The 27,952-nt window shown below is 39.9% G+C and overlaps 1 protein-coding gene across 3 annotated transcripts; it reads right to left on the reverse strand.

Annotated features, from left to right (window-relative positions):
- Nucleotides 1-3,400: 3,400 nt before the first annotated feature.
- On the reverse strand, nucleotides 3,401-27,639 carry LOC145774309 (carbohydrate sulfotransferase 1-like). Of its 3 annotated transcripts, XM_082585524.1 has the most exons (6): nucleotides 14,534-14,730; nucleotides 13,308-13,392; nucleotides 11,984-12,259; nucleotides 8,254-8,416; nucleotides 6,825-6,979; nucleotides 3,401-5,373 (listed from the first exon to the last, which is right to left on the reverse strand). In XM_082585524.1, the coding sequence occupies exons 2-6, from the start codon at nucleotides 13,313-13,315 to the stop codon at nucleotides 4,950-4,952; spliced, it is 1,026 nt and encodes a 341-aa protein (XP_082441650.1). In that variant the 5' UTR covers nucleotides 13,316-13,392; nucleotides 14,534-14,730; the 3' UTR covers nucleotides 3,401-4,949. The 3 variants fall into 3 exon arrangements, with proteins under 3 accessions (XP_082441650.1, XP_082441649.1, XP_082441648.1); XM_082585523.1 differs by lacking the exons at nucleotides 13,308-13,392; nucleotides 14,534-14,730 and adding an exon at nucleotides 26,875-27,639; XM_082585522.1 differs by lacking the exon at nucleotides 13,308-13,392.
- Between the last annotated feature and the right edge of the window lie 313 nt (nucleotides 27,640-27,952).

Consider the following 27,952-nt stretch of genomic DNA (forward strand, 5'->3'; position numbering starts at 1 on the left):
TGGAGCACTGCGTTTCCCTTAAAATCAACAGCTTGGTAAATTGGTGAGATGTCGAAACAACATGGTAGCCTAAGATTAATTTTGCCAAATAATTGAACATCTTTTCCAAAATTCACGACGTTTTTTTTTTCATTGATGGACAGGCTGTATGCTATAGGCCTACGGAAACCTACTTATTGTAGCAAATATTCTCAGTTCTCACTCATTATTATAAAGACACAGTAACGCAGGAAGGAATTTTAAGTTTATCAAAACTATGTAGACCAACAGCATTTTGCTTTCACACCAACACAGTAACACACTAGGCCATGACTAGAGTTGTAAATGCAAAAAAAACGAACCGTTTTTTTTTTTTAAAAACGTGTTTTTTTTCAAAAAAAACTTGGGCCAAAAAAACACGCGTTTTTTGTTTTTTTTTGTTTCTTTTCATATTTTTCTGGAAAAGTTGCAAATTTTTTACAATTTGCAGCTTAGTTTCGTTATAGTGCTCTTGAAAAACATTAAACTAGTAAAATTGGTTTTATTGGTGTGCTGAAATTCCAAAGTGTGTGTGCTTGGCAGCAGCATATGTTTTTTGCATAGCCCTATAGCCTACGTTGTTTCACTTTCTTTTTCATTCTCAGGCATGTTTGTGGCAGTAGACCTGACAAACATTTAATTAATGCAATTTGATACATGACATAATGTAGATGAGTTAATTTCTTTTTCCTTTTATGGAAGTGCCCTTTATGGAAGGTAGCCTACGATGCTAGTATACCGGTAGGCCTACTGGTTATTCTTGTACACACTCAATGGGTTGACAAAATTTTGGCAAAAACAAGATGGCAGTATTCAGAACACACATTACCTTGTTTGTGGTAATTTACTAATGCAAGCTATTGCCAATAGCTTGTTTAAACATGTTTTTTAACTGATAGCTTAACAACGATGTATAAATTGTATATGCTTTATAAATGTTGAAACAGAAGTGTTCTTTTCGTGTGTTGTAAGGTCTTAGACACTTTGTCATTGATGCTTCCTGCAGATCATTTGTGACATAATGCAAGAGATCTTATCACTGATATTTTTAGCTGTCAAAAGTAAGCGAATTTGTCAGAAAAGGTTCAGGTTAATGTTCCTTTCAAATGCCCACCACCCATGTTAACTATTGCTAGTAACTACTAACCATGAATGAAGAAAATTTCCGTTTAAAGTGGAGTTTTTCAGCACTGCTCAGTGTTCACATAGTGAATAAATGCTTCATAATACTTTTCCTGACAAGAATAAAGTTTTACCCATATTAGGCTACCGCAATGCAGGATAAAGATACAAAACAAACATCAAAGATGAAAACTTATTTTATTTGGGAACTACGCTGGAGTAAAAAAGAGTGAGAATTGACCTCTTGTCGTTACGCATCAATAAAACCATGATGCGTAACTTTAATTTTTTTTTTTTTTATTGGGTAGAGGAAAGATTGATAAAAAGTTTGGCAAAAGTTTGGCAAAAACAGAAAAGTGCTAAAGTCTCAAAGTCCTGAAAACTACAGTAGTTCAATTTGGATGGATAAGTGCAGCCATGCTTCTTTTAAACATGTCTATGACAGCACAATGGTGTGATTAAGGGAAAACAAACATGACTATGACATCACAAAGGAGTATTGAACCTCTTCAGGGAAATAAAAAGCATCAAAATGTTTCCATCTTTCACTACATTTAAATGTGATTTGGGCTAAAAATTGGGGCTTTAGCACTACACTGCTTTTGCCAAACTTTTCATCAATCTTTCCTCTACCCAATTAAAAAAAAAATTTTTTTTTAAAGTTACGCATCATGGTTTTATTGGTGCGTAACGACAAGAGGTTAATTTCTTTTTATCTGAAAAAATAGTCGCCAAAACTTGTTTTAATGTTCATAAACAGATAGCCCACCCCAGAAAACATGGGGTAGAGGTAAAAATTATCCAAATATGTTGAGCGGTTCTTGAGATATGGCCATTTTTCTATTGCTCCTTATCTATGAAGCCATCTAGTGGCTAAGGTTACTTCACTTATAACTCGAGAACCGCTTGTGTGATTTTCATCAAGTTTGCACCAAATGCACATCAACTGGAACAACCTCTTGGCGTTGTACTGGAAAAGGTGTGGAGTGCTGGTCAAAAGTGCCTTTGTTAAGTAGAAAAACAGGACACTGACCACCTGGTCCTAACATGCCCATTAACCAAAATCCCAGGTGGCTTCGAAACTATACACGAGTGTGGTATTGCATTTAACAACTGGCTGGACCAAATTACAGACAATACTTGAGATGTGCCAACCATAGGACACTGTTACTACTATTTGAGACAGTGAAAAATCTTTATGGCTCGTGTGTTGAGACTTGGGATCTACAAAATTGCAATGAAAAAATAGGTCTATACCAGACATATAGTCTGATTTAAAGTAAGTTATACGAGTTATGAGACTGTTTCTTTGTTGAAAGAGACGCTATTGCAAAGAGTTTACCCTAATTGCTGCATATTGTGACATTTAATGTCAAAATAGGTAAAAAAAACAAAAAAACAAACAAAAAAAAACGAATAAAAAACAAAAAAAAAAACGATAAAAAACAAAAAAAAACGAGCTCGTTTTTTTTTAAAAACAAAAAAAAACGTTTTTTTACATCTCTAGCCATGACTAGGCCTACCAGTAGTTGTTTCAAGCGCCATAGCTTATGCACATTTATGAGAGCCCATTAATAAGTGGCTTATCATTGTATCATATTGGCCTGTTTTTTTCATAAAAATAACTTGAACAAAATATAACAGTAGGCTAAGTTCCTTGTTTTTTAACGGTGATTTCACGTTTTTACGAAGATTCTACTGCTAAACAAGTTATTAGGTAGCCTATTCACAAGCAATTTGATGCTTGCTAATGAAGCAGCCAGCGTGATTGTTTTCCACGTCACCCTTCAGTGCACAGAGCTGCAGGAAAGGTCTATTGCCCTATAGTGACTTCAAGAGTTTTTTTCAAGGCTAGAATTTTGAACTTGCAGTAGTTGCTCTCTCAGTTGCTGATTTGAACAGCCACAGACCAGTCCATGACAAATAAAGAAATCAGTTGTTTCGCCGAAATCACAACTAAGTTATTTGCACGTAGCAAGAGTTCTGTGACAAACTGGTCGATTCTTTGCCCTTGCTGTTGTTTATACAAATAAAATTTATAGCGTTTGATGGTGATAAACAACAGTATTTTTGAAAAGTAGCGACGACAACTTCATACTTTTGTTCTTCACCCTTTTGAAGGCAAGACCAATTTGTTTGTTTGTTTATTTATCTTTATCCTGCATTGCGGGAAAGCGGACTTGAGCGCTATGCATCGGTGTACGCCTTCCGACATACACCTGACCCACGCTGCAGCCGACGGCAATGTCTATTTTCCGGTTGTCTACTTTACTTATGACTATTTGGTACTACCCATTACTCGAAATCGATCACTAGGTAGAGGCAATTATCGTTAAGTTTCTTGCCCAGAGAAACAACAGCAAGTGCGGGTGGCTGGAGTTGAACATGCAGGCTCTCGACTGCGAGCCCAACGCGCTAACCACTCGGCCACGGCTGCCGACCAATTATATATTTCTGTGGCATTCTCGCCCTGCGAATAAATGAATACACGCCCAAGTTCAACGAATACAAGTTATATGAACCGTAAGAAAATATTAGAGCAGGGGTTGGCTACATAAAGAACATTTACAATACAAAAATATTTGTATTGGCAGTGTAAAAACAACTTTGTCAGTGTTGTTTTTATACAGCCAATAATTTTTACAAGGATTAATATGAAATATCATGTGGGTTCAGTCTGGGCAGCCCATTTGCACAACATATTACAAAATTTAGGCTGAGTTGAATTTCCCACATTAGTTCAGAATATTTGTAATTTAAAATAATGTACCATTTGTTACAATGGCAACATAAGTATTTTCTTCTTCCAGGTAGGCACTTACACATAAAAATATTTTTGTTAAGACAAATGAATCATTGCACCAATCAGATGCTACAGAAACATCGTTTCAACCAATCAGAAAGTTACAGGTAAACAGAGAAAAAACGCAAACATTTCTGATTGAAATTAAAATTAGTGAACGTTCTGCAGTAGCATGCGTGGTCTAGTGGGTTAAGGCTGTGGGTTAAGAAATTTCGATAACGTGTGTTCGATGCCCACCCCAGTCATAACTCTTTTTTATTCTGTAATAACCAAACAAAGTTTAAAGGGCGAGGAAACCCAAATTAACTTTTTGCGAGTTTTTTGTTTCAGCGTGATGTCATTGTGTGCAACATGCGTTTTAGCAAAAAAAATCCAAATTTTGTAGCCCTCGTCTCGCTAAGGCCGCTTTTGTTTGATACCCGTTTGCGAGGTCTCGCGCGCATCAAGCTGTGATGCTGTTCGCTGTGACGTCACAAGGTACATATAGTTGTGGCCAAAAGTTTAAGACCAGACTTGATTTATGACGATTTTTGCATTACTTCAAAATACTGCATCATATATTGTTTCAGTTGCATCATCTTTATGCATCATCTTATATCTGATAGATAATAAAAGATCAACTTTCTGGCTGAATGCTAGAGGAATCACAATTTTGATTGGTTGGCGGTGTCATTCAGGGAATTGTCATGTTTTACTGTAGTGCCTACCCTTTTTAATCTTCCCTTCAAGCTTCAATCACAAAGAATAGCTGCTTTCATTGAGGTCAGTGGCGCATCGCAACCGTCTGTGATCCAGATTACAAAGGACATTCGACACCGCTCGGATGCGTTTATTTTTCAAACTTTTTCAAACTGGGCTGCCCAGTTGGGTAGGAACTTGAGCCGGTGGACAAACATAACTGAGACTTAGTTCGGGCCAAATATACTGCCCGTTTCGTGCCCAGATGGGTCCCAGCTGTCATTGCTGGCTGGGTTACTGTACGAAGTTACATCAAGGAAATCAAGCATTACATTTCTAAAGGAAGAAAACTAGGTATATTGTCATTTCGCATATCTTCCAGATTGTTAAAAGGAATATAATTGAGTTCCTTCATAGACATTTTGCATAAAGATTGCACCAAAGCTGCATTTTCAAAACTGCTTTCCTTCCTCCAATGCGCAATGGTGTCCGCAGAGTTTCTTGTTGTGGAAAAAGCTGCTGAAGAAGAAAGGCGTTTTGGATTTTGTTGCGAAGTAGCTTTTTTCAGCCAGTTAATTACCTCATCATTCAAAGTAATATTAGCAAACTTATAGATGATTTCTGTCCACTTTAAAGGATCAAGAGACATGTCTTCGTGTCTGACCATCATGTATTTGTCAGAATGGATTAATTGATTTTTAGCGGAAGTCAGCAAGTCATTCATGTGAGTACACAAGTGTTCCGCTGCAGGTCTGCAAATAAAATTTTTCTGAAAATGTGAATTTAATGAAAAATGTGGCCTATATCGTATACAAAAAGGCTAAACCCATAACGACCTGTAGACCAATGCACAGGTCTCGCCAATGTGCATTGTGCAAACCTGTAAAACTGGCCAGAAATCTTAAATTAACTCTTGGCTAATTACAGAGATGGACAGTAGAGCGCTTCTTTTGTAGTGGCGTTACTACGAGCACGCTACTGCTTTGGAACTATCAAAAACGGTGCTACATTTTTTTATAGTAACGGCTGCAATAGCAACGCTACTTTTTTCCCAATGTAGCGGTAACTGAGAGGTGCTACATTCGCTTCAGTCGTACTTCCGCTACCCGCTACTTTGACTTTAGATTAATTTAGAGATTAATTAATTTGATCGTTATCCTCGAACCACGAAAGGTTCTTTGAGAGCTTAATCCTGACAGTTTCGCAAACTTTATTAGCTTTGAACCACTGACATAGGTTCGGCCACCGAGGTCGGCAGAGTGAAGTTGCCGCTCGTATTGAAGTGTTCTTGTCGGATAATTAATCTATTCACTAGGTGCCGCTGAATGGAGAGCAGTCTGAACCGCGTTGCCAAAGCGCACACACCGAGAGCCCAACCAGCGCCTAACCAACACTAACTAACACTATCAGTAAGAACGATTGCATCCTATAATTGCTATTTTTACGATTGCCAAATGCTTTGTTTTATTGGTGTGGAAGTTGTAAATTGCAAGTGGTTACACAAGACACGACTAAGAGTTGCAGTTTTGTTAGTAAGAAGAGCCATCGCAGTTGAAATAATCTATTCTCCCACTCATGGCTCATCTTATAGGCTAAGCTGAACTTGTTTGGTCTTAAAGCATGCAAGATGAATCTAATTGTGAACTGTTTGGTTGTTGAAGGCGTGTATTCCTTGAATGGAATCTTTTCGTTTGACAAATACCTCTTCAAAAGAAATAAAAAAAATAATGTTGAAATACGCTCTGAACAAAAATAATTATTTCATATATCTTTATCCATTTTAGTCTGCAGTATGTCAGTGATTTTTAATATTTTTAACACCGGACCCAGATTATTATAAATAATTAAATGACTGATGACTCATCTGTGTAACATCAAGGAGGTCCTGTGTACAAAGCAAATACCAGTTGAGCAAGTGAAAACTGAGCTAGCAACATTTCAGCGAGTGGCTAAAGTTGGTAAATGATGAAACTGAGCAAGTCACAACTGAGCAAGCCGAAACGTGACATAACCCAAGTCAGCAAACTCAGTTTAGCAATCGATGACCAAGCAAGTTCAAACTGATCAAGTAAATCTCATTTACTGATTTGGCAGTAGCTAAAATGTAGTTGCTGAGTTGAAGCACTTGCTGAGTTGTCGCATGCCGAGTGGTCTAACCACCATCAAGTAGAAAAAGATAAGTAAATTTATCCACTACCGGTACCTTGAGTTTTCTTTGGTAATTTTGGCAGCGCCAGAAGTGCGTAATCTGGAATGAAGAACAGCTCGAGGGTCTCGGACAAGGTGAATTATTTTAACATTTAGTTCAAGATCGTCAAGTATTGGCTTGATCAAAGAGAAGTCGCAAAGGTATACTACCTGATGTACAAGAAAACAAGATTATTTTTGAGAATGAGCTGTTCAAATATTACTCATGCTACTTTGGTTCATAGGCGTAGGAACCAGGAGGGCGGCGAGAGGGCAATGGATTCTTCTGTTGTCATATACCGGTGCAAATTTTGGCCAAGGGTGCTAAAAATCCCTAAAATTACATCCATTAAAAACAGTAATATTGTAAGTTACAAAAACTATGCACTTTAGACAGAGCCGTTGAAAGGATTTTTTGGGCCCGTACCAATAATATCCTCGAGCCCTAAATCAAGGTATTTTCAAGAAAAACGCGCTATGTTTAAAGAATACGCGGTGGTTTTTCAAATTTCGGGCCCCTTAGAAAAGTTCTGGGCCCCTAAAATTATCTCGGCCTCGGGATTAATACCACCCCTAAGACCCCCCTGTAAACACTACTGAGTGTAGACCGAAAAGGAAATTGGCCTCATAATTGTAACTTTTTTTATATGCATAGGCCTATTGCAGATGTAAATTAGGTCGTTGATACTTTTATTCTAAACCAGCGCTAAGCTGCTAACTTTGTTTTGATGCAATGGTTCACTTTTTTTTAACTCCTTGACTGTGATTTTATTGTCTTGGGACTTCACACTCAAAGTTTATAATTCATCTCAAAGTTCTGTCCGTGAAAATTCGACATTCATAAAAATTTGTGAAACTTATTTTCAAAACCGTCTAATGAAGATAATATTAATAAAAATGTCTATTTTTATACAGCGCTCGAAGTATCTACAGATATGTAGGAGCTTTTCAAAGTAGATAGTGTCACTGTGTTGGTGCAGTCGTAGATTATCCTGCCTATAGAGACGCAAACAAGTACATTGCCGCCTAATTCCCTTCCATTAAGCAGGAATACCACTACCACTTTTATAAAGCCTTTGGTACGGCTAGGGAGGGTATCGAACCCATGCATACCGACTCAGAGGCGGACACACTCACCACTAAACCATCGAGCCACATTTCACGAAATAAAGCAAAACAAAATCACCAAGGCAAAGAAATTTCTCGTCGAAACGAAACTTTTTATAGAAGCGTGAAAATGGTTCAGTTCAATAGCCCACCCTATAGCTTTTAAGAGGGCAGTAAGCATTTCTCGCTAGAGCAGCATACTGTTCATAATAGTCATGAGAGAAATCAAGGGCCATAGTCGAAGAGGTGCCACTCCCCAATCGATGGTGAAAAGATTAAGTGAAAGGTGATGATGGATAAAGCTGTTAAATTCCAAGCAGTCGTCTAGTTTATATTACCTTGAATGCAATATGGGTGCTTTTTCGAACAGCTTCAGATACTTTTGTGAGGTTCATGTTGGGGCATGATTGTTGTCCGTGTTGAGTGCAGATGTTAGTATCACGTGACAAAAACTGGCTGCACTTGGAGCATTCAGCAAAGCACACTCCTTTTGTTGTGCACCTTCAATAAAAACAAGTCAAATAACAAATGTAACCAATCTGTTGAGTTCAGAGTTTTAGTTGAAAGTAATCTTTTACTAACCTGCAATCCTGCATCCGTTTTGAACGTTTTACTTGGAATAAAACTTTTGCGATAGGGATAGGCTATGTTTAATTAAGGCCTATCTAGGTTTATCTAGGTTTATGCTGGCCTATCTAGGTTTATGCTCAGTGATTGAAGATTGAACTGAGGTGAAGGGAAATGTAAGAAATTCAATTAAATGTGTCATAAAGTGTCTTGTCATAGAAACAGCTACGTTCTCCTTAGCGGTGTCAAATCAATGGGCACCGAACCAAAGCTCTCGATTCTCGGTTATGCTAAACGCAGTCGACGACTTGAAAATGACCACTTGGTATGGTATTCATCTAAAACTTGAGAAGTTGTGCTCTCTTTTGTTGTCTTCTTGAAGATAATTCTTCGCTTCAAAGGAGAAACAGCTTGTAATTATCTCAGCAACACCAAAGCTAGTCCTCTACGAAATCGGAATGTCTAGGGAGATGACTTTGTTCAGCCCCCATCTTATGGAGATGCCTCAACGTGGTGTAGAGGTGAACCCAGGCTGAAAACTAGGCTCATTTCTAGCAACTCCTGGGGCTAATAGACACACGTAAAAGTCCCCAACGGCAATCTCTTTTTGGCGGAAGAGGGCAATGTCTGACGGGCAGGCATCCTGTAAGGCGGGCCTCAATGAACAGAGCACCCGGCAGCCCGTTGCAACCGGTTCCCCTGAATCTGCACGTTCCAATCTTATTGGACCGCAGTGGACATGGAGCTGGCCAAGAGTGTGTGCGTATCCCTCGCAGTCACGACAACCTTAAACAACCACACAAGCGAATGGCCTTTGTCTCAAATTTGGACCTGGATCGAACAAAGCCCAATGGCGATGATATTACGGGTAACGGGGGCAGACTCGGTAGAGCTGGAAGCCTTCAGCCCGATCTCACACATTGGCGGCGGATCTATGATGATCGTCTCCCAATGAACTGCGGTGACATTGGGTTCCGGTAGCAAGACCGGTGTCTGGGCTGGCCTATCTAGGATTTCCCACAGCCCACCCCATATGGGGAAGCCCCTAGAAAAGGTGGGGTAAACATCGGACACCGCAAATCTCATCTAGTCAGCTTGCCGCGGCTGGCGGATTACCCAAATAGCGGTTGACCTACACATATACTTATGAATACTGAGCTACCCTTCACATTGGGTGCTTGGAACGTCCGTACACTACAAGACAAAAGCAACAGTGGCCGACCAGAACGTCGCACAGCTTTGGTATGTAATGAACTTGCACGCTTCAACATCGATGTGGCAGCTCTCAGCGAGACCAGATTTACTGGAGAGGGCAGGATAAGAGAAAATGGATCTGGCTATACCATCTTTTGGAAAGGAAAGAGCACTGACGAGCCGCGCTTCATGATGTAGGTTTTGCTATCCGTTCCCAGCTTGTAAACCAACACAATCTTGTCCCAAGTATAATCAATGAACGAATGATGACGATAAGAATTCCACTCACCAAGAAACGCTACCTCACCCTGATCTCAGTCTATGCTCCAACACTCACATCTGAAGGTGAAGACAAGATCTCCTTTTATAACCAGCTCACACATACTATCCAAAAAGTTCCTTATCTAGACAAACTTGTTGTGCTAGGTGACTTCAATGCCAGAGTTGGCAGGGACCATCACATGTGGATTGTGGAAGGGTGTCATAGGCCATCATGGTATTGGGAAATGCAATGCAAACGGAGAAGTTCTGCTTGGTCTTTGTGCTGAACAAAATCTAATCGTAACAAGCTAGTAGCTCTTTCCTCAGCTCATGTGGAGCTGTAACAATAGCAGGGTTCATAGTAACGATAGCGGGTGGCGCAGTGTACCATATTGACAAGATGGTGTCGCGGTAATCGAAGTTGCTGGAGATGTTATTGCTAACGATTGACAGGGGAAGATGATTGAACTTGATGTTGTCTTCTGTTGTCTAACTATTAGGGTGAAAGTCGGGGACCATCCTAGTCGGTAATGACGAGATGCGCTTAGTAAATTTCAGATGAGTTTATTTATTGTGCAAAAGTTTGTTTATTGTAAAAGATGCGTTGTTGTAAAAGATATCCAATGTTACAGTGTCTAGAATAAAAACTTATTTTTTTTCCATGGGCATTATCAAACTGTATGATTTCACTAGAGGAGGAACAAATGAGAATCCAGAAAAGGAGTGCTGCTATCACAACTGCAATGAAATAAAATCAGCAAAGTTGCTCCAAATGTAATTTACTTTTGTGCACTAACCACGTGTGCTTGTGAAACTCAACTTCTCAAGCTTTACAATCATATACTAGTGTATGTTGACGCAAAATTGCCGTAAAACTTAAATCTTGAAAAATAAATCAACTAGGCTTACATCGCCAGGTCAGTGGTCGAGTGGTTTGCGCCTTCAGTTGTAGTGCTGGAAAGTCTGAGCTTTTCATCCCATTAAGTGATTGTTATGTGTCGTCACTAATCAAATACCCCACTCGAAGATATTCTTATTTGTATGACGAATCGTGTATGGTATGACGATGCCTTCGTGGCTATTAGATCCCGGAAAAACAGTGCTATCGCGACGCTTTGTGTGTAATTTTATTGAATTCAATTTTCATTGCTGGCGCGAACATGTAGAGCACGATAAATAAACACACAAATGTAGAGGCGAAAATAAAGATGAACTTGTTTATGATCCCGAAATATTACTCAACGTGAATCCTGCTTATGCCGTGTGCAATGTCAAAGTGGAAGAGAGGCGATTGTTTCAACATTGGATTTGGCACTCTCTCCTTAAACTGAGATTGGTACAGAAGAACTGCTTTCTGCAACGGCAGATTTTTCTTGAAATGTGTAAGAAAAACTTAAAAATCATAACACACTCACAAACGATTATAGCACGTCGTTCGTTGTTTCAAGCTTTCTTTCGGATTTTACCCCTGACTCACGAAAACAGTCAGGCCAACTTGTGATATTGCAAAACCGATCACGCCAACAAATGAAGAGTTTACCTACAACAGTCACTTACAACAATACGTCTTGAGACGCTCTACTATACTTCGAAAGTTGACAAAAAGATATGGCTTTGAGTAAACATCTCATCTAAGTGTTGCGAAACTTATTCGGCGAGGGAGAATGTGGTGTACTGCGTGTCGTCATGTACCACCATCTTTCTAGCCGTCGGCATAGCGTGGGCTTGCTGACTACCTTGCTTGCTTTGTGTTTGTTTATTTATGATGTTTTATTTGTTGCTTTCAGCTGGCAGTGTTAGCTTACGTAGATTCTTTAGTTTTGACACTAAATAATTGCTGTTTGCATCTTTATAGCTTGTTTTCAAATCGGAAAGTAATGATACTTTAAGTTCATTAAACCTACGTTACGTCAATTGATTCCATAGTTATTGCAATTATAATGCAGGTTATGTTGGACTGTATAGGGCGATAAATCATCCTGCTTATCTTAGCTTTAACACACAGTAGGCCTGGGTTGTGCTGATATGGGCTAAACTAATATTCACCCGTTAGGAACTTTTCGTCCCGATAATGGAAACATCTTCTTGTACAACTCGTGCGCTCCGGAGAAGTCGAAGCGTTTTATAACACTCTGAAAATACTCCAACACTCCAGTTGAAGCATTCCTCGGGCAACCTCCTAATGGGTAAAGAGGCTCATAGAAATAAGCCACTCCTCTTCTTTGATTGAATATTTCCCCAACAAAACTTGACCCCGAGCGGTATTGCGTCACCAAGAGAAGAGCACCGGGGCTAATCCTTTTTACCTCGCTTTGCTTGTTGCTGTAAAAAAATCACTAATTTCAAATGGGTGATTGTACAGTAGCTATGATAAATATTATGCAAGTAAAAACAGAGGTAGCCATGTTACTAGCATGTTCCTTTGTCTGGCACAAGTCCGTATTGTTCATCATTTTTTCAGCCACATTTAACTGCACTTGTTGTTGAGTCTTGATAGCTCCCATAATCGTAGGCCTATTTCTCTGTAGTCGTTCGTTTAGAGCACTTCTTTAGTTTTGCCGTACTCTTATTTTTGCGACTACTGGATTGTGGTCACTACCGTAATCTGCTCCAGGGTATGCTTTTAGGTCTGGAAATGCGCTTCTATAACGTGTATTGACAAGAATGTGTTCAATTTGGCTTCTAAATTTCCTCCTGGTGATTTCCATGACCAAAGCCGTCTCGCATGATTGCATAACCATTAACCAGGTGTTTGTGATGTCACCATCTCTGCACCAATCCATTAGGAGTTCCCTTTTTTCATATTTTTTACCAAGACCAAAAGATCCATTTTTATCTCTTCTTGCTCTAACGTTAGTATTGAAGTCATCTATGACCAGAAGAACGTCTCCTGAACCACATCTACTTTAGTCTTTTTGTAGTTTATGCTAAAATTTTGCAATGCCCAGCTTCGTGGAACTTTCTGTAGGTGCATATCCTGTAAAATATTAGGCCTATGGTATAATTTACCTTTTGTCTTTTAAGTTTAAGAAGCATAACATGGCCAGATATTAGGCTACCTAACCCTAACGTCCTTGGTAGCATTTCGCTGACTCTTTGTTCATTATTATGCCAACACCGCGTTTATGCTTGGTGTCTTCTGACCAGATGACTTTAAAACCTATTTTGTGCAATTCACCTTTGCTTTGGCCTGGAGAGTCGGTAGGGTTGAGGGAGGGGGATACAACAAACCAGGAGAAAATGTTCTACCGAATTTAATGCTATAAGTGATAAAGTAGTTGTTGATGGCTTTTTTTATGAGTAGATTATTATAACAATAACAGTTACTGTATATTTTAAATGCAAAACACAAAATAGCCCACGGATTTACCTAATCATCAGTAGAGTAGCCAACAGTGAGGTTTGGGTGTTGTGTCAGATCTTTTGCTCAGAAAGAACATTTCTTCAAATGTGCACTGCTTGGAAATAAGAAAGCAGTTTAAAACTACTTTGCCTTTTTCAAAGATGAACTCCAACTTTCAGGCTAAAGCTTTGCATATGTCCCACTTTAGTGAAACATTTTGTATACTTTACTTCATTCAGTTTTAAGTTCTATATTATCGTTTTAATGTTGTGAAAACATGGCCACTTTACCATTTTTAAGAATGAAGTACGTTTACCTCACACAGGCTAATGTCAAAGTTGTGAAGTCCGGTAAAAAGTAGGTTATAGGACTCCGACTCTTCGGTTGATAACTGGCCTACTCTGACTCCAGACACGCCAGAATCCCCTTGAATCCACAGTCCCAGTGTACCTACTGCACTGAGGAGGCCGGAAACGGTGGCCGAAACAGTGTGCACTGTCTGCAGTTACGTATATTACTAAAATACTACACCACATTGGGCTATACAAATTTTCAAGAAATAATTTATTTAAATCCTTCTGTGCTCGTAAATGGGATTTTTTTTCAAATGGTAAGCTATAGCTTAAATTTTATACCAAAATTTCTACTCAAATCTGATTTTGATTAGATAAATTTTGTACATACAAAGTGAGCATCTTGATAAATGGAAAAACATCATTGCGCCTAAAAATGCCCAAAAAGTGATTAAAGCAAGATTACATTTGTCAAATTTTTCTGGGGAGTAAGCCTTACACACCATTTTTCTAATTTTGTACTTTTTCGGACATTAAGTTTTGCATTGTTCATTTATCACATAGATTTTGCTGTATTAAAAATTTGGTCCTTCTCCAACTTTTTTAAAGATCTACTACTGCATTGTCAGCATAGCCTATGAAACCTACCTATTTTTTTTCGAAAATCTTAGAGTTGTTTGCACTTTGCTAAAATCATGAAAGCAAATTTATTCCCAACAATGAAGAGTTTGCGAACCTGACTCAACGATTTTTTGTTCTAGTTTTAAGCGCCAATACTAAACATAAAACATAGCCACTAGTGGGTTTGTTTTTGGGAGGACAAGATAGTGCTCACACGGCCCTTGTTGCACCCCACAATATCATGCATTTATTTTGCCGAGGTATGGTATTCCTTGATGGTTGGCTATTTGGGAAAACGTATTTAATGTTCAATCAGAAAGAAATTGTATAATACTTTACCTTGCAATCGCATACTCTTTTGTCGTGTTTCCATTTTTGTTGTTTCGAAACACATTCACATCAACGTTGTTCATCAGAAAGTAATTTTTTTGTAAGAACAAAATTAAAAACACAACTCCCGCAAAGACGCAGGGTAGAACAAACCTACGTTTCATTTTTGTTATAAGACGTTACGTTACATTCCTATCATTGAGGTTAAAAGCTGCTAAATGTAAGAGTTTGGTATAATAATGCCCATAAGAAATCTGAGCTAATGTTTAAAACTTACACCATAGAAAAATCTTTAGTGTGCAACAAAGCAACTGCTAATTGAGTGACATTTTATTGTAATTGACGCATCAGATATTCTTCACTTTATGTCTCTGTTTAACGCAGTAGTAGGCTAAGTCATCTTGTACAAGTTAAAGTCATAATTAACTTTTTTAATACGTTTAAGTCCTTTCGGCTAACATACCAGTTAGGCTACCAGTCTCTTGGCAGCTTAGTGTTAAGCCTTGTGCTGACAGCCTGGAAGAACGCTTCTTTCTTTACAATATCAGCTAGCCTACCTGATATTATGTTCTAGCGTTAAATTATACTTAGCGGCGGCTGTGCAAATACTTTTGAATGGGTGGGTGTCTTTTTTCCGTTCACGAACAAATAATCATTTTTCATAAATCCATTATTGTAGGCTACTCTGCAGATGCACATAATTTTTGTTCTGACCGTTATTGATTTATGCGGGGACCTTCGGTACAAAACTAAACTCGATAAAATATTACTTGATAGTAACTAGAAGAAGATTCCTGAACTAAAATTCGCAGCCTATTAAAGGAAGAATACTGTAGTTTTCGGTTTTTTTTTTAATGCACTTTGAAGGACTAACCTCCAAATTATAAACTAACAAACCGTGGTGCAACTGCTAGGGAGGGTGACTATAGTCCTCACACCCGTTCATGCGAAAGTGGAAGCTCCCAATGTTAGATTGCTCAGCGAAGGCAAGTATAGACCCTTGTGTTCTGTAAGAAACAGCTTAGGTCTGTGGTAGCGAAGTAAAGAAAAATCCCGAAAACGGATTTAACTGCTTCATCTCACATAACCACACAAACTTTCCGCTTATTCTAAACGTACAACCGCTTTAGTAAGCCTAAATACGACAAAAATCTTTTCAAGGGTATTGAATATGAGACTTACATTCGAAAGCTATTAGGTTGAAAATATTTGAATAAGGACCTTCTGATGATTCCTCCTTTTAGAGAGTGAAACAGGCTGTAGAGGCTTTACACAGTAACAACTACATTTAATAATTATATTTAACAATTTCGTTGCTATAAACCCGCATCTTCGTTGATTGGACCGGCTTGTGGTCAAGTGGACTAGAGTCTGTGGACCAAGAGTCTGTGACACAAATTATTAGTGGTACAACACTGATCTATTAGGCTACAAAGCAAAGCAATATTTAAATAGAAATCAAATTATACTTTTTCCTTTCCCATTGTTTGCACAATGACAGTGCTCAACCTCCTGTCAGGCACATTAACTGACATTAATCAAAGTAAAAGTTTTTGCCCTGTCAAATGCTGATACCGCTGCATATAGCCTGCCGCTGGGACCATGGTGTAACTTATGCTATTTTTCCAATCTAGGATATTTTTGTTGCGTCAGTGAACGATTTCAGGTAGTAAAGTTAATCAGTTTTTCCGATGATTCGACATTGTCTCAAAATATGGAAAGTAAACCTTGTCAACTTGGAATGAAATATTACTTTAGTATTGTGTACTTTGTTACTTTTGAAAAAAAAACACATCTGACAAATTAATAATTGTCTTACATCACACTGTGTGTAGGCTACACATAAACTTACTTCTTATCTTGTAATTGAAAAATTTACTTTGTCGCGTTTTCGAAAGTGTCTCTCATGTTAGTGTAAAAAGTGCGTTGTTGGCACACCCAATATAACAGTGGCTATATATAACAATTCTCTTATTATAGCATTAATGTCCTCAGACGCTTTCTATAAAACGACATTTTTTAAGCACTACAATGATATGTTGCACATGTCATCCAAGTGTCTTCTTACGTCTTGTCTTTTTTTCTTTTTTTTTGTGTTTTTGGTTTTAATATGGACAACCTTGTCTGATACAAATAAATAATATTATAGAATTAAAACGTATTATTTTTGCCATGGCTTGAAATTCAAATAAAACTTATTGAATTCGGCATCATTTGAAGCCAAATAAAAAAAGAATCCGATGTAAATCCAAGAAAGAAGTGCTGCTATCACACCCACAATCGAATCTACAGCCATCACAAAAACGTTGGGCCATGTGTGTAGATGAAAAAGAAGCGAGATATTCAAAAAAAAAAAATCCGCAAAGTTTTTCATCGCTGCTCCAAATAGGCCTACAATTTACTTTTGTGCCCAAACCAAATGTGCTTGTGTGCAAAAGTGCATGTGAAACATAATTTTTTCAAGCTGTATTGTCATCAACGCCTCAATATTGCTGGACTACGTCTATCTTGCGTCTTTTTTTTCAACAAGAGTTTTTATAATTTTTTTTAGCAAATTCCGTAAAGAACTGTAGCCCAGCTTGCAAAAGTTGGCTTTTTATATCATTTCAACGTTTGGCCAGGGCCGTGTTTACCGTTCCCCGTAGCCTAAACCCTGGCCAGAGGGCCCATGGTTGATTAGGTCCCCACTTATTTTAGTTTGTCTAATGCTTTTTGACTCTTTAAAAAATACTACAGAAGGTCGATACTCAATAGCTAATTAAATCATGCAAAGCTTTATTTACTGCTTTCCCAACCCCCGACTGGGGCCTACCTTTTACACTTTTCAAAACCCCAGTCCGGGGTTTGGAAAGCAGTAAAGCAGCAGCGTTTTTCGGCTTGTAATTTTACAATTTTTTTTTCCATTTTTGTAAAACAATTTTGCTTCCTCAACCATTTTTGGTTCCTCTAGGACTGGGTGATTTTGGGCAAGCATAGTTGAGGAGGGAGTGAAAAGTTTTTTGTGTCTAAAAAAAAATAAAAAAATAATGTATTATTTCGAAGTAAACACTGCTCACTCAAATAGCTTAGTAATTAATAATAATTAAATTGATAAATTTCAATGTAAATCGAGATAGATTATGAAGTGAAAATATTATCTGTGAAGGTCTCATATAAAATTTTCGAAGTTCTAGCCTGCTCATCATCGGCGTATGAGCAGATCTTTCTAGGCTAGATTGAAGGGCAGGAAATCATCAGCCACTCAGCAGCCTCGTCGTCCAGGACCCTCAGACCATGCGCACCGTTTGGAGGCCGTTGGGTTAGACAGTGGTGGATGATAGTCTGCGGTCTGTTTATAGGCGTTGTCGTCGGCTCCAGCTCGTGTCCGAGCATTGGTTTGTCTTCAAATCAAATTTGGCTTTGGATGGTGATGTCGTATGTGACTTTGGAGGCCCAGTCTACGATGGAAAAGACGTGGGCAAAAGGCAAACTGTATGTAGGGTGGGGGGCATGGTAGTTTTAGCTTTTCTTTTCAAATGTTTCGTTTTTCTTGGGCTTTTTGTATTCTGTTTTTTTTCGAAAATTTTCGTGCCTTTCCTAGTTCATTTTCTCCAGAGTGATCTATCACTAGCAAGTTGTTCCCATGAATCCAGATCAATGTTTGCATGGTTGATGTGTAGGTCGACCGCTAAGTGGGTAATCCGCGAGTCGCGGCAAGCTGGCCAGATGAGAATTGCGGTGTCCGATGTTTACCCCTACCTTTTCTAGGGGCTTCCCCATGTGGGGTGGGCTGCGGGAAATCCTAGATAGGCCAGCCCAGACACCGGTCTTGCTACCGGAGCCCAATGTCACCGCAGTTCGTTGGGAGACGATCATCATAGATCCGCCGCCAATGTGTGAAACCGGGCTGGAGGCTTCCAACTCTACCAAGCCTGCCCCCGTTACCCGTGACATCATCGTCATTGGGCTTTGTTTGGTCCAGGTCCAAATTGAGACAGAGGCCATTCGCATGTATGGTTGTTTAAGGTTGTCGTGACTACGCGAGGGCTACGCATACACTCTTGGCCAGCTCCATGTCCACTGCAGTCCAACTATATTGAAACGTGCAGCATTAGGGGAAATGGTTGCAACGGGTTGCCGGGTGCTCTGTTCATCGAGGCCCGCCTTACAGAATGCCTGCCCGTCAGACACTGCCCTCTTCCGCCAAAAAGAGATTGCCGTTGGGGACTTTTACGTGTGTCTATTAGCCCCAAGAGCACCAGTTCAGTTGTTCAGTAGCACCACACTCGCATTCTGATGAAGGAGCCAGGCCCCACTTGTGCATGTCCGAACGAAAGCGGCCGACGCTAGTTTGCAGGCGGTTAAGCCTGATCCAAGCAAGCCTTGCGAGGGACATCCCCGGTGGACGGGGATCGGCGTCGGGTATGAAGTCACGGAGCATGGAGGTGAGGTTTTGCCACTCCGTATTCCACACGTGGTTTGTCCAGTGTTCCGCACTTAAACCAAGTTCTTCTGCGTTCTTAAGTAGTTGTTGTGCGGCAGGCAGAAAGGGGCGTCTTGATTTCAGCCGCTGCTTTATAGGTGGTGATCGCTTGAATGCTGCATGGAGGAGATGGTCAGAGTTCAGAGCGCGGCGAGCGAGAGAAATCGTGGCTCCTTTACGGCGTAGCTCAGCGGGTTGGATGCCTGCTAGGATGGGCAGGCAGTCCGTTGGAGTGGAACGTAGGCATCCAGTCACAGTACGCACTGCATCGTTGATGGCGGTATCAATGTGGTGGGTGTGAGAACTACGACACCAGACTGATGCGCAGTACTCAGCGGTGGAATGGACAGGGACTAGGGTAGCTGTACGAAGAGTTTTAGCACCAGCTCCCTAGCCTGAACCCACCAATCGCCTCAAAAGTGCGATGCGTATAGATAGTTTTTTTTGCGCAGTGACTCCAAGTGCCGGCGGTACGTGAGTGACCTGTCCAGGGTTATGCCGAGGTAAGTAGGTTCGGCACAGTAGGACAAACGTTCCCCATCAATGTTGATGTTTAACTTACGCTGTGCCTCCCGGTTGTTGAGGTGAAAGGCCGCCGACACAGTCTTTGTCTTGCTGAGCTGTAGCTTCTATTTCTGGAGGTATGCTGTTAGTGTTTGCATGTCTCGGCTGAGGTTCCTCTCCATTGACTGCAGTTTCCTGCTGAGTGCAGGAGTGCCAGGTCGTCTGCATAAGCGTATTTCCTGGAGATGGTGAGGGGAAGGTCGTAGGTGTAGGCTATATGTTGAACAGGAGAGGAGCCAAGACTGACCCTTGTGGGATGCCGTTTTTAAGTCGGCGTAGTCTGCTTCGACGGCCGCTACTTGGTTGTGAGGGTAAAACAGCGGTTTTGCACAAGTTCCATCATCCTATGGACCATGTAATGTGTCTGTCAGGGAGCAGACGGAATACCTTGCAGGTGAGGCCGCTGTGCCATACGGTATCATAGGCAGCCGTGAGATCAACAAACACGGCACCAGCCTTTTTCTTAGCCGAAAAACTGTCCTCAATGTCTTAGGTCATAAGTGTGACCTGATCTACGGTTGATCGTCCATTTCAGAAACCAGCTTGTTCATGGGGAAGCTGCGGATCTATTATTGGTTCGACACTGGTAAATGAGTCTCTCGAAGATCTTGAAGGGGATGTAGAGCAGTGAGATCGGACGGGAGCTCTTTGGGTCCTCTGGGGGCTTCTTTGGCTTTGGCACTGCAACCATAAGGGCTCTTCTCCAGATTCTGGGAATTCTCAGGTGGAGCTAACAGCAGGAAAGGAAGTTTTTTTAACCAGGACTTTAAGGAAGCAGCAGCATGGAGTATCAACTCCGGGCATAGGTGGTCAGGGCCCGGGGCTTTACCTGGCTTTATGTGCTGGAGGGCGGCGGAAAATTCTTCCGGGGTGAACTCACTCGAGATGTTGTTACCGTCTGGGGTTGTTACCCTCCAGAGGTCCGTCATTTCTTGTAAGACGGATCTGTCTTATTCACCGTCTTTCGATTTGTATTTCCCATTTTTCACGAGTTGTGAGGCGATGGAACTTGCTGAAACGAGACATTGTTGACGAGAGGCACGTGATCCGCCAGTTAGATTGTTCAATGTACCGTACTCCATGCTATGCGGCTGAAGTGCGTGAAGTCGATTGATTCAACGACTTCTGTCCAGCGCTCCTTCCTCTTTGAGTCCAGCCTTGCCAACAGAGCTGTTACTGAGCTGTTGGTGTCGTTGCCCTGAGGGGTGTGGAGGAAGTCGGAGTAGAGGCTTTCGCACTTCTTATCCCAGCACGGCATGTAGGTCTTCCGTCGGCTGCGGGGATGAAGTGTTTTGCCGCTGATATTATTACATTACAAAACTCCTGGTAGGCTTCTTCTACGTTGTTGGTGTGTGGAAATGGGAGATACTGTGTGGCTTCGTTGGTGAGAAGGCTGTAGTACTCCTAGTTAGCCATTCTGAAGTTCCATCGCATAACAGGCTTGCTCGAGACAGGAATCGTGAGCGTTAGAGTTGTGATGATCGAGGGTCGATGTTGAGACTGGGGGAACTTCGCTAGCACACGTCTGTCCGGTTGGTAATCATCGGGCTCATCACTCTCGAAAGCCAGATTGGGGTTTGCACCAGTGTTCCAGAGTCCAGAGAAGAAGCTCGCAGCACCCTTGGGATCGTGCAGTAAAGTGAGGTTATTATCGGCTGATCATGAGGCCAGGCTTTCTCCGTTGGTGTTGGTGGTGTTGTAGCTCCAGTCAACGTGGAGGCAATTAAAATCGCCAGATTAGAGGCTGGGTTGGGGGAAAACTGGGATGGCTGTTGGTGTTAAGCGTGAGAGAAAGAACAAGCACCTTCTCGTGGTCCCTCCGCCAGTACCATATCTTCAAGACACAAAATAAACATGCGAAGCGAAGCTTGCCACACCCGAGCAAACCAGGCCCGGGTTTAGCGCAGGGTGGATAGGGAAACGCCCTTCTCAGGGCGAGGCAGCTCCTCTGTCGAAAAGTACCGACGACCCACCGTACTGCAGCTGAACACCGAGGGCATTACGGCCAGCAACCTCAGCATCATCGAGTACCTGGCCACAAAACATCAGGCCCTCGTTATTCTCCTCCAGGAGAGTCACTGCACATCTGCAGATAAGTTGGTATTGCCCAACTTCACACTTGCAGACGCAACCATCAGCAGGAAACACAGCCTCGCCTCTAGCTTGCTGAAAGGCTATAACACACTAGGCCTATAGGCCACAGAAACTTTTAAGACATAATATTGTTTCGGGAGAGAGTTCGCTTTTTTATACCAAAGACAGGCAAGACACAAAAATACCACAGGGTTAACCATTACAACAGTATATTTTGCATATTTACAAATAGTTTAACATCAGTCAAACGTATGCGGCTTAACTTAAGCCCTCATCATGAATCTGCAAATATTTATAAAATACAATAAATTGCAACTTCTTTGAAGTTAACTAACTAACTGGCAAGAAACACGCTTTTTATCGTTGCGGGTTTCCTGCAAGTTAGTTAGTTACCTTTTAAGAAAAAAATTATTGAAATCCTTTTGTGATTGTGAATGCAACAATATTGAAATGGTAGGCTAACTTAAATTTTAAAGAAAACTTCTATCCCAATCCAATTTTAATTTGATGAATTTGGTCACATACAAAGTGAGCATCTTGATAAAAAAAGTGTTGTTCCTAAAAATGCGTAAAAAGTGACAAAAACAATATTATATTTGTCAAAATGTTCTGGGGGAAAGCCCTCTCACCCCTTTTCAGTTTCATTTATTTGGACATACGTTTTGCATTGCATTGTTCAATTATGTTATAAATTTTGCTTTGTTAAAACTCTGGTTCTTTCCCAACTTTTCTCGAGACCCCTTTCTGCATTGTTGGCAAAGCCTATTAGGCTAACTGTGGCCACCTGGAGATGCGGCCTGATTTGTCACATTTTGCAGATTTTGATTACAGCTACTGCTAGTGCTTGACTGACATTTTTTGAGATGTTTTTACTTTTTGCGGTTTCCTAATGACATAAAACTTTTTTGTTGCCTTGAGGAATGGGGGATTAGAATGTTTCGGTTTTTCTCAAAGTAGATTTTAAAAAAATTAGAGAAAAGTAAAAGACGAATCAAATTTTATTTTTGAACGCCTATGCGCAGTGGCGCCGCCAGACCTTCCACATTGGGGAGGCAAAATATTAGGTACTGCAAGACAGTGATATATTATTTAATTTATCTTGTTTTCTACTGCTATTGTCTACTGCAATATAGCCTACCTAAAGTCCCACATTTTTGACATGTCTGATCTGTTGAAACAAAATAAATTGACTTGGCTTGACGCTCGGTGCTGGTAACAGTTAAGTTCTTTTGTCTGGGTTATGGCCTACCTAGTTTCAACCTCACTTACACTAAACTAAGTTGGCAGCAGTGGCGTAGCCAAGAGGGGGGAGGGTTGGGGGTTACAACCACCCCTCTTTGGCACGCGTGTGACGTCACGATATTGAGAATGATGCTTTCAGTCTCTATGTCTCTAAAACAAAATTTGCCTAATTTTAAACGAAACTACATTAAAAGAGCGAGTTTTACCAATACCAAACATTCAAATATTTCAGCCAGGAATCAGCAACAAGAAAACATAGAGACTTGGCTTTATTACCGAAAAATGCCCAAGAAAACATGATCTTATCCTTTTGCTATGCCACCGGACAGCACCATTTTACAAGAATATTTATACCCACATTTTTGTTGAAAATGATCTCAGAATGTACCAGATTCAAAGTAATTTTTCAAAATTTTCTGGAGGAGGTCCCCAGACCCCCCGCCGCTGGGTATCGCCTTTGGCGAAGACGCCGTCGGGCTTCGCCCGCCGGCCCTTAAATCCCCCACCCCTTTCACAATTCCTGGCATGCCACTGGTTGGCAGTATCGTAATTCACCTTGACCGTCAAAAGTACAAATATGATATAATTTTAAAATCGCATTCCGTTCAACATGGCGAATTAGCGTCTATCTAACGCAGTGGATAATCTGTCATAACTCGAAATACGTCTTCAATCTTCACAACTTGAGGAATAATATTTGTACACAACTTTCTTCTCACATCAATTCACAATAATAAAAGAGAACACGCTGCACTGTTAAAATCAGGAGTAAAATTTTTCTACTATCGCTTTTCAGATATTTCCACTTTTCTCGTGGTAAGTTTTACCTGAAATTTGAGTAATTATTACTCAACTGTTTGTAATATTTACTGAAATGTCAGGTAAAAGTTAGCGTGGCAAAAGTGGGAATAACTGAATACCAAATTCAGGGGAAATTTTAGAAGCATTTTTAATAGTGCACTGCTAATTCTGGCAATGGGAAAGAACTTCTTTTTAACAATGACCAGCTGATTGACAACTAGGTATAACAACTAACAATGTCAATAGTAATTTAATAAATAGAACGTATACGTTACTTTAATATAGCATCATTCGCCTTGCACTAGCCGAGGCAAATTTTTCTGTCAACACATTCAAATCTAGCTTTTCACATAATTATGTCTGATTCTGATGACATTATGATCAGATAAGCAATCTTGAATCATGGTGGTTCTAAGTAGCGATTTGACTATTTTCAGTTTTGAAAACGATCTTTCAGCTAAGTATGAAGCAGGGATACCTAGATGAAGCAGTGACGTATCGGGGTTGGGCAAGGAAAACAATAAAACTCGTAGAAGGATAGAGCGTGCCGCCACAGATTAGTTAAAAGAAACTTAAATCGTGTCAACTTTGCTCTGCTTTTTTTCTTTATTTCTCACTTCTTCGTATAATAGCAAAAACGAGAGCAAAAGATGCGATACGAATCTTTGCTTTCGTAGACGTAAACTTATTTTTAAATTAAAACCGAGCTGAAATCATACGCAGGGATGGAGGAACCATTTTAAAAGTAGGTGGGCCCAGAGGCGCAGCAGTCAAAGTCAAATCCAACTTCTGGGAGGCTTCGGCTTCGCCCCCCAGATCCCCCATAACATTGTTGCATTCCTAATATTTGAAATCGTTTACATCAGGAGTCGGCAGCTTACGGCCCGCCAAGAAAAATCATCCGGCCCCGCCGCTCCTTTACAAATTATAATAATATGTGGCCAGGCCAGTGGTTTATTACAATATAATCGAATGGAAGAAGAAGTACTTTTCATTAATTATTTTAGTAGGCCCACGTCTTTGATTTGCTGCGTTTCTGTTTGTATAAACAAACAACTCAACATAAAGCGCCATTATGATACAAAACATGTTATTTTTTCCAAGTTAATGGGTCAAAAATAGCTTTAAAACAGAAAATTTCTCTGTTACAAAGGAAAAGAAAACCAATGAATCAGAAAATTCTTTTGCTAGCTACAAGGTAGCACAATCAATAGCAAAAGACAAGAAATCGTATTGTGATGGAGAATTTGGGAAAAGGTGTAAGATGATGTTATTGAACTCTGAAGACATACGTCCAGAGAAAAAAAAACAAACTAAGTTACTTTTCAGATATTGGCCTAAGTCTTTCAACAAGAACCGTAACTCGACAAAAGAAGAGATATCGGAGAACGTAACATCTAGCAAAAAGTTATTGTATATCTACAGTTTTTCGCAATGGCAATAGATGAGAACACAGACACAACAGATAAGCCTACAGCTGAGTTGGCAGTATTTGTGCGTGTAGTAAACAAAGATTTTGATGTGTTAAGAATTTGTTCAGCTGATTCCTGTCTAGGATATTACTAGCCGATATTCTGAAGGCATTATGCTACTTCAACGCCTTGAAATCATGCCTCTGAATCTATCAAAACTGGTATTAATAGGCTACGGCCCGCCAAGACCATGTAAAGTTTGGCTTTGGCCCGCTGTTAGAAAAAGGTTGCCGACCCCTGGTTTACACATTGCGTTTACATAATTGCCTTTCATGCCAACAGGCAAAATTTTCCATTTTTGGGCCGGATTTGGTCAAAAAATTTACAAAATTGTTGAATTGCTCTATAGCGCTGTACAAAATGTGGCGATGTACACAAAATAAAAAGGCAACAATACACATACAGTTATAATGCCACCTGGGAGTAATAATATGCAGCATTATACAGTACGTGCATATGTAATGATATCACTGTTCTAACCATAGAGAGCATAGAGAATAATTATATTGATTGATAGGTTACTCTACCAGTCACACGCAACCACACCCACACGTGCTGCACATCAATAATGGACTCAACAGAAAAGTTTGAAGATTGGATTAGATATAATTAATCAAACTAGTGTGTATCAGTATCAAATGAGTGAAATTTTTTTTGTAACTCTCTCTCTGATTTGCCGTTTTCGCTACCTTTTCAAAGAAATTTGGCTTTCAAAAGTGGGTGGGCCAGGCCCATCCAGAAAATAAAGTAGGTGGGCCCAGGCCCACGAGGTCCACGTGGTTCCTCCATCCCTGATCATACGGGTACATGAATTAGAAGCTGTTTTAATTCGAGTTCAAGTAAAATTACTAAATCGTTTTACTTAAAAACATCATCTTCTTTTTGTTCAATTTTGACAGGGGAAGCAATGCTTCCCTTGCTTCCATTGAGGATACGCCCCTGGATGAAGTAACGGGCAACGAAAGTGCCAGTTTAATTAGACTCACAGCATTGCTGTAGCAATTGCCCTCGCCACGAATAATATAAGTCCATCAATGTTGCATCTGCGGGTCTAATAAACTAGCGTTTCGCTGCAGTGGCAGTTGCAATTTGAAATCGCACAGATGAAGATCGGCACGATGCTACTTGACTGCCTTCATAATGTTGGCTATGACATCTTTCGTCCGGAACAGTATGACGGAACAATACAGCTAAAGTCAACATGTTTCTACGTTTATTAGACCTAAAAACAAGCTTCACTTATACTAAAAATGAGCAATAAAAACACATACCCCAGCCAGCTAAATCTGCTGCTTTTTACATCGATTCAACGTTGTAGGGCGTTTAATCGATGTAAAAAATGTACAATCTTGCTCGCGGGAACCCAGGTCTTACAATTTAAGAGGCAATAAGCAACACAATATCCTTAGAAATAAAAGAAAGAGAAAATAATTTTACTGCAAGTGAAAGGTATTTTAACGTCTGATAAACGTAAAAACAGTCAAAAACATGTTGACTTTAGTTGCATTGTTTTGTCATACTGCATTTTTTGCATCTTAATGGGTATTGTTCGCTCATTATGTGTTTTAAACTTTGTCGTCATTTAATATTGTGCATGAAATCTTCGTGGATAGGAAGAAGAAATATTAAGAACATAAAATTATTTAACTCCGATGGAACAGTATTGCAGTTTAATAGAATAAACTTTAACTAATATTATCAGGACTATAACATACCAAGCTGTTGAAAACTCGACAGGGAAAGCAAAATGTGGCATTCTTAGTTTCTGAATACTTCAGCCAAGAGATAGTCATCAAACCATTGTGAGCGAAATTTTCTAAACTTTCGGATAGTTGGCCTTGATAGTTTTAATTCGTAATTTACTAATAACAATTACTTGCTTCACGACATTTTGGCAAAGGGAAGGCAGGATCAAATTTGTAATCTTTTAAGTCCATTGTAGAATTTTAATTGGTAAATATTAAGATTTACTGAATCACTGTTCTAAATTTAAATAAAGAACGTTAATTACTTCGTAGAATACAAAGTTAAAATTTAATTCTGAACAAACTTTACGTTTAAAACAGGTTGATGTTTTTTTTCTACTGTCATCGAAGCCACACTTCCGTTTGGCCCACCTTCCTACTCTCATCCTCATTGCATTCCCTCTCTATTAAAACAGTGTCATTCTCACTCATTTTACATGAAGTTTTGTAACCGACAGTAATTAAACTTCTGCAACAAAAAGCACTGTGGAAGCATAAGTGACCATTATGCGTTATGCAGCAAACAAATTAAACTAAGCTAAAGAATTACAATCGCTTGCATTATCCTAGTGGTAGGCTACTTATTACTTTAGTAGATTTCGTTGAGTTAAATCTACATTATATCCTTATGAAAACATTGAATAACTCAATGCTGTAGGCCTATGTAGGCTACTGCCACAACTCTACTAGCTCTTAGAAAGGCAGACTCTTACATGGCTATACATTTCCAGTCGATTCAACGACCTTGCTGGTAACGAAATAAATCCTAAAATAACACATAAAAAATCATGCCCTTGTTGTACTCGCTGCTGTTACGTCAAAATGTTAGCATTGTCTCGGGTTTTTTCACCATGAGGTAAAAAATGAAATATTACACAACTAAAAATTAAATAACTAAGCAAGAACCCCCCCCCCCCCCCCCCCCCCCCCCCCTTGCAACTTGAGTTGACTTCAGGTTGGGATCCAAATATTAAAAAAAAAATAATAATATGTAATAATATTTAAAAACAATTAAAAAAATGATGCCCAAATCATTGGGGGCAGCTGC

This window comes from Aplidium turbinatum, chromosome 7, assembly GCF_918807975.1.
Source record: "Aplidium turbinatum chromosome 7, kaAplTurb1.1, whole genome shotgun sequence".
Classification (NCBI taxonomy): domain Eukaryota; kingdom Metazoa; phylum Chordata; class Ascidiacea; order Aplousobranchia; family Polyclinidae; genus Aplidium; species Aplidium turbinatum.